Source organism: Orbicella faveolata, unplaced genomic scaffold (genome assembly GCF_042242905.1).
Source record: "Orbicella faveolata isolate gen_17 unplaced genomic scaffold, um_ofav_v1 contig_24, whole genome shotgun sequence".
Classification (NCBI taxonomy): domain Eukaryota; kingdom Metazoa; phylum Cnidaria; class Anthozoa; order Scleractinia; family Merulinidae; genus Orbicella; species Orbicella faveolata.
The window spans coordinates 20500250-20510000 of record NW_028301552.1 but is presented as its reverse complement, the minus strand read 5'-3'; the positions used below and the strand labels follow the sequence as shown (position 1 = coordinate 20510000).

The 9751-nt window shown below is 38.0% G+C and overlaps 1 protein-coding gene across 1 annotated transcript in view; it reads right to left on the bottom strand.

The window, feature by feature from the left end:
* The window catches only part of LOC110047164 (acid phosphatase type 7-like), a 13314-nt gene extending 5516 nt beyond the window's left edge, over nt 1-7798 (bottom strand). The window contains exons 1-7 of the mRNA XM_089291610.1: nt 7645-7798; nt 4117-4317; nt 3719-3901; nt 2262-2287; nt 1008-1105; nt 565-627; nt 117-231 (exon numbers count right to left, since the gene is read on the bottom strand). Coding sequence (XP_089147736.1) covers nt 117-231; nt 565-627; nt 1008-1105; nt 2262-2287; nt 3719-3901; nt 4117-4317; nt 7645-7750 — 792 coding nt within the window. The 5' untranslated portion in view covers nt 7751-7798. The remainder of the gene's footprint in view (nt 1-116; nt 232-564; nt 628-1007; nt 1106-2261; nt 2288-3718; nt 3902-4116; nt 4318-7644) is intronic.
* Nucleotides 7799-9751: the final 1953 nt, after the last annotated feature.

The window sequence follows — 9751 nt, the reverse complement described above, 5'->3', positions numbered from 1 at the left end:
AAAATACTCAAATGATTGAATTCAGTAATCGCTTGAAGTTTATGACCTTTGAACCTACAGTTGGTTCGAAAATAAAGCATGGATGTTGATTAATTACTTCTTGCTCTTTTTCTAACCTGAAGGTCTTTTTCCAGCCAATCATATTGTTGAACAATCTGTTCAATGCCATACTGGTAGAAGAAGTACACTTCGGTTGAAATGCTGATGATGTGTGCAGGACCAATGTTCCAGCTAAACCATTTACAAATAAAAAAAAAAACATATCCATTAAGATACTCATAAGATGAAGGCTTGCTTACCTGAGCCAACTGACTGATCTAAACTGCTGAAGTTCAACCAAAGTTTCACTTAATCTACAGAATTCAACCTTAGATTCAACAATTACAGTACAACATACCAAGTGGTACCACATGAAATTACTTTCCAGCAAAAATCCATTACTTAATACAGTTCCACAGATGGGTTTTTAGAATTCCGAGAGAAGATGGGTTCTTTGAAATGGAATTCCAAGGGAGGGGTATAGAATAAACAAATGCGATAGACCTTGATTTCAACATATTTTACCTGTAGAAGATACTGTCAGTATTTCCTGGCATGGAAAACCTGTTTTTGTAGTTGGAAAAGTTGCTATAAGGAAAGAACAGTCATACAATTTAAAAAGTAAATGTCAATGTTACACGAAATTACAAGTTGAACATTATAAACCACTTGCCATGGCTCTTACTAACACTGTTATGTGTTACAAATCATATGCTAGCTAAAAGGCAGCTTTACAACTGTATTCTTTTGCCAAACATTTTGGCAGTAAGGCCTTGTTATAGATTCTGATATTCATTGTTCAAAGAAAAAGATATTTTGATTTATAGATTAGAACCAACCAGCAACTCTTAAATCATTATCTAAATTGTACAATGCTATATTAACCAAAGGTTTGAAAAATATGTCTTTTGTCATGACAGTTCTTTTCTTGAAATTCCTTTCATCAAGGCTATATGTCATGTACTTACTAAGCATATTCATGATTTCCTGGACAGGTCATGTACGGTACATAAGTGGCAATTGACTGAATTTGATTCATGAAGTCATCTCCTACACGCGCATTATCCTGTTTGTTGATAAACAGAAATATTAGGTCCCAGCTACTCTAAACAGATTATTTAATAATGGCTCACACAGAGTCCGATCAGAAAGTCAAGGGCGCTTAACTTTCTGGCAATCTTACTTGCGACCAGGAATTGAATCAACTTAAAACAAAATGCACAAAATTCTGAGTCTGAGAAAAAGAGAGGCATGGAATGGTAAAATTAAAAACTTGCCCGGAAGATGATCACATGATAACCTTGTTTGAAAATCAGAACTTAAGACGGAATCCACCAGAAGTTCAAGTAGCAAGTGGACAAAAACCTAGTGCCAAGATTATTTACATCGTATTGCAAACTTCTGTGTGACTGTTTTAAATATCTTGTCCAAAAAAATCATTTCTAGCAACACCAAATGTCGAAAACAAATGTTGAACTTTGTACAAAACACTTGAAAGTACTGGAGAAATGAAATGGAGGATGAAATTTTACCTGCGTTTGCACAATTTCTCTGAACTTTGAAATTTATTTTCTCTCGTTCCCATGGGAAATTGTTTTCGGTGTTATTTCAGGCAACTATTTATATTCTTTAGCTTTAAGAAAATGTAAAAAGGACTGTAAAATACTTAAAATTATTCTGGTACCAGATTTTTGTCCACTAAAAACTGAAATTGCTCGATTTTCTATCGGATTTCATCTTAATTACTTTGTAGACTGTACTACACTAGTTTCTTATATGATGCAAGCCTAATATTATGTATTAAGATTAAGTGAGCTGGTGCTCTTTGTCAGATAGGTGCAATACTTACTACTACTACTACTACTACTACTACTACTACTACTACTACTACTACTACTACTACTACTACTACTACTACTACTACTACTACTACTACTAGCAAACTCGTGCACAGAATTCAAAACAATAATCCATTATTATAATTGTAGTTTGTTTGTAGTGTTTGTGGACGTTGCCCAGTGGTGGCATGTCTGGACATTCCAAGATGCCCTTCAATTCCGAGATTCCTAGACTCCATCTCATAGTGGCAGATGTAGAGATAAATTTTAAGACTTTCCTTGGTTTGTTTTGTGCTATTCTAATGGACCATTCTACATCACCAGTAAGAAAGCATATTTCAGTTGAATTAAATATTTGAAATAAAATGCTTAAAAATGTCTTACAGAATCCATGTTGTATGCAAAGTCACCTGGAAATTAAAATGAAAAAAGACAAATATCAAGAGTCACTGATAACAAATGTATGTTAATCACAAGATTTTCAGATTTTTCAGATTTTTATTAATTGACACTATTTACAGACATATTTCACTATCGCACACTATTACAAAAAATTCATTCATTAAAATAAGGAAAATATAATAATAATAAAACCAAAACAATTAACAGAAACAATGCAATAAAGGAAGTAAAATGTGAATAACAAAAGTATTCGAAATAAACAAGTTAAATGAATAAATCATAATGCTGAAGAGTAATATTGAGTATTTAAAAGTACAAGTACACTGTCAGGTAGTTTTGCCTGATAAATCATCCAGTATCACTTAATTGAGACAAGAAGAAAATTGAGTGTGATTAGGGACTGGTCAAAAAGTATAGGGGGGTGGGCCGGAGCATTTGGAAATGTGGTGGATAAAAGACACATGGCCTACCCCTTCCTTTTGGCACAAAACTAATTGACCCACCCCTAAATGAAGGTTGAAAATTACATGGCCCACCCCCCTTATAAAACATAAAAAATTTTCAAAACCGGAAGCCAGCCGTCAAGAGAGCAGTAACCGAGACCACTGAAAATGAGAAGGATGCCAGCTCCAGTGGAGATGAAGAGAGAAACGAGGAAGAGAGCAACAAGGAAGAGAGCAACAAGGAAGTAGCAGTGATTAAGACAGCGGAGAATGGAGCATTGATGAAGTTGAAGAGCAAGCGGAACTGATGACGGTTGAGCAGGCAGAGTTTATGGAACAGTACAAAAATGATCTTTCATTGGCAATTTTAATAATTACACATCGGTAACACTGCCACGCTTTAAATGTGTGGCCAACTTTTGCAGCAGAATCAAGCTTTCCATTCTTAAAAACAGTACTTTTACGTAAGTGCCTATTCCTGGATTAAAATAGGATGACCCACCCCCACGTGTCGCTGAAAATCAAACGACCCACCCCTTTCTGAGGGCTCAAAAACTGATGACCCACCCCCTCTCTGCTCTGGCCCACCCTCCCCCCCCCCTGATACTTTTTGACCAGTCCCTTAATGTTTCAAAATAAATGAATATTGATGTTGACTACAGGAGTCTTGCAGTGATCATTTATACCCAATTCCTTGCTTAATACCTCACTTTCATACAGTAGGTAACAATGGGGGTGGTGAATAGTAAATGCAAAACTTTGCCAGAGGGTGACAATACTAATTTTCTTTTAAGCCCGAGACCTCAAAGAGTTTTAAATGCAAGTGTGAGACACTCACATTCAAAATGCCCGGCTGCTAGTTATAAAACAAACAAATGAATTGGGACTTGGGACTTTCTTGTTTAAATAATAAATTTTTCCAAAAAATAATACTGCTTAAATGTAATATCACAAACACAAAACCTTTCAGTCTTTAAATTCTCTTTAAAAACTCACCAACATGAAGGAAAGCATCATATTTTCCTTGTTGAGTTTCTTCTTGCAGATAGCTTAAAGATTTTGCATTTACACTTCCAAGATCTCCAAAGACAGCCATTTGAGGACTCCAGTCCACACCAGACTTGAGGGCTTTAAATGCATACAGTGCACTCCAACCCTCTAATCCACCACAATGATACTCTGAGGGTTACAATGACAAGCAAGATTTTACAGTGGGACAATGACCAGTGCTTGAAAAATAATCCTCAAATCTTACATTAATACAAAAATATTTAAATTATACAATTGAAAACAAAGATTGTCTGTAATTAAAAATCTCAATAATTTTCACATTGGACAATAATTGGATAATTAGTCACTGAAAATCTATACTTAATCCTGGTGATGATACCCACCATACGTCTGATTGGGAACCAGTCCTGTCAATTTCACCCTGTGAATGTACAACACTCGATGTTCTGATCCGCCGTCAGTGAATTTAGTGATGTCACCAGAAGCTTGTAATGTCAGAGGAAAACCAACCTTGTTGTACTGAACAATAGAGTAGTTTGTGTTTGCCAAAGTCACCCATGTAACCATCATCTCTGTTGGGTCTCCTGCAAGAGCAATAAGGTTTCTATTTATATTGATAATACAAAATCAAATTTAACAGTAATGCAGATTATCTATTCCAAATTCACACATACATCTGTGACTGTACTGTTAATATGTGGTTCCAGAAAATTTCCATACCTACCATAAGGAGGGTAGCTGGGAATCAAGGGAGGTCTCATATGCCAAAAATTTTAAAAGAAAGTTAATTAATGGACAAAAACAGGAATTTCCAAAGGGATGGGGAGGGAAAGGGGAAGGGGGGATAAAATCAATGTGTTAAATATTTGAGACAAATGACACTGCCATTGATCTGCAATATTATTGGCTCATTTGACTCTTTCATGAAAGTGTCATGGAGTAAAAACCTTGGTTATCTGGGGGTTGAAACCCGTTACAGTCAAGCACCTGTGATGGTCATCACAGACATGTCCTTCTTGACCATCGCAGGACTGTCAGGGCTAATTACTAGTTATCCATTACCCTTTGTGACAGCATAACAATAATTGGGAGATTAGTATATAATAAAGCTATGTAATACCATCATTTAGTTACTTCCAACCATCATGCCCACAACAGCCATCACGGACTTCGGCACCTTTTCTTTCTGGGATCTCGCTGTTACAGGTACTAAGAGAATTGGCACTATTACCTATGTTTATGGGTATTTAAATATAGTCGCTTCAAGAACAGGTTTCTCCCTAAACAGGTTTTTTCTTGGTGGGCAGTTTCTTCTTGCCAATAAACTGGGATGGTTGCTCTGCTGTAGTAGTCTGTTGGACCTATTTACTATTACTGATGGATTTTGGGTAACTATGACTCCACAAATAAAACCTTCTCTGATCACTTCGTCGCAGAGTCGTCATGGATTTCAATAAAGAGGAATCCTGATTTTATGATCATCTATTTAATAATATTCCCGAATTATCTGTAAAGAGTCAACATTCTGTATCCCGGCAAAAGTTACAGTAAATGGTATGGAGCAGATTTAACGTGAGAGTCACGGGTCTGTCACAGAGTCATTAATCACGGACACAACCGTCATGCGTTTTACCAATTTTGACGTCACAGATCCTTAACCATCACTGGTTATGCCAATGTCCAGTTATGTTTTTTGGTTGATAAGCTTATTCCTCTTTGAAATCAATTAGTCTACTTTGCATAAGAACTCCCCAGTGTAAGCAGTTCAATCTGTAAGGGCCTGTTTACAAGGAGGAAGGGTTACCCTACCAGGCAGGTTAACCCTAGCTGGTCAGCAAAAGATAGCCCAGGTTTACAAGCAAATTTCACAGGTAGGGTAACCCTACCACCCAGGACAACTTAAGGCACGGTTACACTCAAAGGGTCTGAAAACAAGTAGAAAGTTAATTCGGGTAGGCAGGTTAACCCTACCTGGAGTGTTTACAAGGGGAAAAGTTAACCTGCCTACCAGGGTAACCCTAGCACACAGACTACCCAGGTAATGCCAGCTGCCTTGTAAACAAGACAAAGAAAAAGAGAGGAAATGTGTGAGTGCTAGGGTAACCCGCTTGCTAGGGTAACCAGTTTGCTAGGCTAACCAGTTTGCTAGGGTAGCCCGATTGCTAGGGTAACCCTATCTCCTTGTAACAGGATCAGAGTATTTGCAATCCAAGACTTCCTATGAAAGACCACAAAATTTGTTTTTTAATTAGTTCTCTTCTTATCGATTCAGTTTGGAATACCCACCAATTGTTTAAAAACGCGATAGTAGACGGCTGCTGGAAGTAGATTAAATGTTTAACAAATAAAGAAGCCTCGACTATGCTCTGTTCTGTTGTAAAGCACGCAGGAAGCGGTAGAGCACGAAAGAAGTGTAGGGGAAAACACGAGACGTAGTCGAGTGTTTTTCCCCACTTCTTGAGTGCTCTACCGCTTCCTAAGTGCTTTACAACAGAACAGAGCACAGTCGAGGCTTCTTTATTTGTTTTATGATAAAGAATCCGATAATTTCCCCACGCATTTGGCTGAATTTTCAAGCCAAACTGTATTTTCCAAACGAGCAAAAGTGGCGTCAGCCGTGCACTGTTCTCTGATAAAGCACGCTAAAATAAGCCAATCACAATCCTTGTTAGAATTGTTCAAATGATTTGATTGGCTAACGAAGCGACAGCTGTCAATCACAAACTGGACTTCAGCTAAGCTTTCAGTTTCGAGTAGTTTGAGCGGCTTTCGAGAGAAGAACGATGCCTTCGAAGTTCGCTTTTAAGTTAAATTTTAAATACGGATCTAAAGGCAGGTGAAGGTTTATAGTCCAGAGGAATCCGGCCGTATTGTGGCCCATGAAAACGTGCACTTTTCCAGTGGAAATTACGAAACGCGGAGCTCAAAGCTTGCGGATGAAAATGCAAAATGCCGAGTTGAATTTGAAAGGAGCTACAGTTATTTACGGCTTGTAGCCGCATGCAGCAAGATTGCCCGAACTAGCGTAAAAGTTGGAAAGACTAAATGTCTCCCACTGGTTCTACTCCGAGCACAGAAGAGAATATCGGAGCAAGCTTTGCACTGACCACTCGTCGGTTCAATTCGCTGAGATGACCGGAGAACGAGCGTTACTACACTACATGTAAGTGTTGTTTGAGCAATTGAGCATTTTTACAAAAATAAAGCTTCTATCGTAAACAGAGACAGTTCAGTTGTTGTTTTCTGTCGTTGTTTTACTTCTAAATTCTTAAGTATAATTTCTGTCTTCGTAACAAATATAATGAAGCACTGTGTAGGTTGAGAATTTGTTTATTTCGCTACGTGTTGGCGGGAATCTAGCAAAACTCTTTATTTTAGTACAGTCTGAACACTACTGTTGCAATGGTCTCTGTGAGCCATATTTACCACAGACAAATAGCTCGTTTCCACTGCGTTTGTCTGAATCACAGGGGATGTTTAATTTGGGACAAATGTGTCAAAATTCCGAAGCAAAAATTTGAAAGCCAACTTACCGTCATCAACCCGTGCTCTGTTCTCTGATAAAGCACGCTCTTTCAGCCAATCAGAGCGCGCGTTATATGGAAACTTTATTATAATATGATATATGAAAGCTTAAATGTCAGAGGTTATGTAACACACAAGCAAAAGGCACTGGAGCTAGGAGTATTCAAAAATTGACTCAGCTATGTTTTCCACTTGACAGTTGATACAACTCTCAAGGAATCATTCTAAATTTTAAATCGCTTCTTCTTCGTTGTCGCAGGTTGTCACAGATCTGTCCAGTCTGAATTTTTCCGATAATTTTGAAGCACAAGTACCAGGAATTGAAGAACAAACACTTCACGACGAACATAAGACTTTTTTTCAGTCTGACAGTTTCCTTTCCTTACCTGTACTTGAAAGATGAATCTGCTCTGGTTGAGGGTCGCTTCCATTTGAAAAATGCAGACAACTTAGTAAAACGAACCAAACAATCTTCTGCAGATTCCACGCCATGCCGGCTTCTTGACGGTCACTGTTTTTTATCCGATCGCGGTGGCCTGGGTATATGCCATGTGAAATGCATGTGATTGGATCCAAACACGCCAAGTCACGCCACTGTATCACGAGACCAAAGGCAAGACGAATCAAATCCTGCGCTGTGATTGGCTACCCGAGCGGGCAAGATGGAGCTATCTTGCCCGCTCGGGACCACCCGTCGTGTCCCGCAAGAAAAATTTCCCTGAAAGCCATATCATAAATCCTTTATTGACCAAGTTTGTTCGGTCAAGATGGCTTGATATTGGCCTCGTTTTTTTGCGAATTTATGGACCTCGACTCCGTCTCGATCCATTAACACGTAAAGAAAGAACTTGGCCAATATCCAGCCATCTTGACCTCACACTTAGTCAATAACCCATACGTAACAGCATTTTGGCTAGACTACGTACGAGTAGACACTCTTTCGCCTAGTCCGTCGACCGAGACCTTAATTAAGCCGTCAAGAAAAATAAATAGAGGCTTAGATCTTCGTATTTGATCATGTATGTTTTTTTTTTTTTTTTTTTTGATATTTTTTTAGATATTTTTCTCAGCATCAGTTAGCATGACTGTGTTGCTAGAGGCCTAATCAGCCTCATCAACCCGAGTTGAGATAAAGTTACTTACTTACTTACTTCGTTTTGTTGAGATGGAGGGTGTTAGTGCGGGTTTGGTGGTATGATAACTGTTTTAAGGTCTGAAATTTTTGAAATGTTCAGTTTCAAATCCCGCGGAGGAGTACTCCCAGAAAAGTTGGTTGGTGGTGTTCGGCCATTTCCCAAAACCCTTACCCTATTGATGACCAAAATCTGCGATTTTCCCTGCTCTATTTATGACCTGGCCAAAAATTCGATACCCTAGCTATTTGTGACCGTTGCGGTTGGCGCAGTTGTCCTAAACTTAAGTTATGATGGGTTTTTGTTAACGTTCTTATTGATAATGATGAAAAAGTAGCTTCTTCTAAGAAACATATCCAATTCAAGACTAGAGTGCTAAAACCATACCCTATTTTTAAAAGACCAAAATGGCCAAAATCGATACCCCATTTATGAAACCCTACCCTTTGAGGCCGCACATACCTATATAGCCCATATAAGGAAGTACCCCCGGGGTTTCAAATGAAGATTGAAAAGGAAAAGAGTGATTGAAAATTGAAAGTTCTTTATGGATAGAGAGTTTAGAACTAATTGTTATTGATCCACAACGATAATCGTTACTGTTTTAGTTTTAGTGTAAGCTTACAAAAAACTGAGTCCGCGATATGGTCATGTGATACTGGTTAGCGAATAGCTTGTTGTGACAGCTGTCAATTAACAATAGTATGGATCATAAACACTCTTGTTCTTTGGCCATTTCAATTTAACAAGAAATAAAATGCAAACAGCGGCAACAAACATAACACATGAACTACGCATGGTTTGGAACGACAATCTAAAATTTTCTTGACGTTTCGCATGCTACAGCACGCATCTTCAGAAGTGGCGGTTACAAAAAAAACGAAAGATTTAAAACTTAAAAATACAAAGCGAGGTACTGGTAACTAACTAAACAATAACGAAAACAAAAGGTGATAGCTAATAAAGTGGGTCACGCTTCTGCTGTTGCTGATCACGCAATCTCCACCGGCCATAACATCAAATGGGACCATTTCGAGGTCTTAGCTAGTGGACAATGTGATTTACATTATAAAATAAAAGAAACATTGTTTATACGAGACTTAAAACCAACACTTAATGACAATGCTAGCAGTGAAAGCTGTCACTTTATTAGCTATCACTTTTTGTTTTCTTTATTGTTTAGTTAGTTACCAGTGCCTCGCTTTGTATTTTTAAGTTTTAAATCTTTCGTTTTTTTTGTAACCGTCACTTCTGAAGATGCGTGCTGTAGCATGCGAAACGTCAAGAAAATTTTAGATTGTTGTTCCAAACCATGCGTAGTTCATGTGTTATGTTTGTTGCCGCTGCTTGCATTTTATTT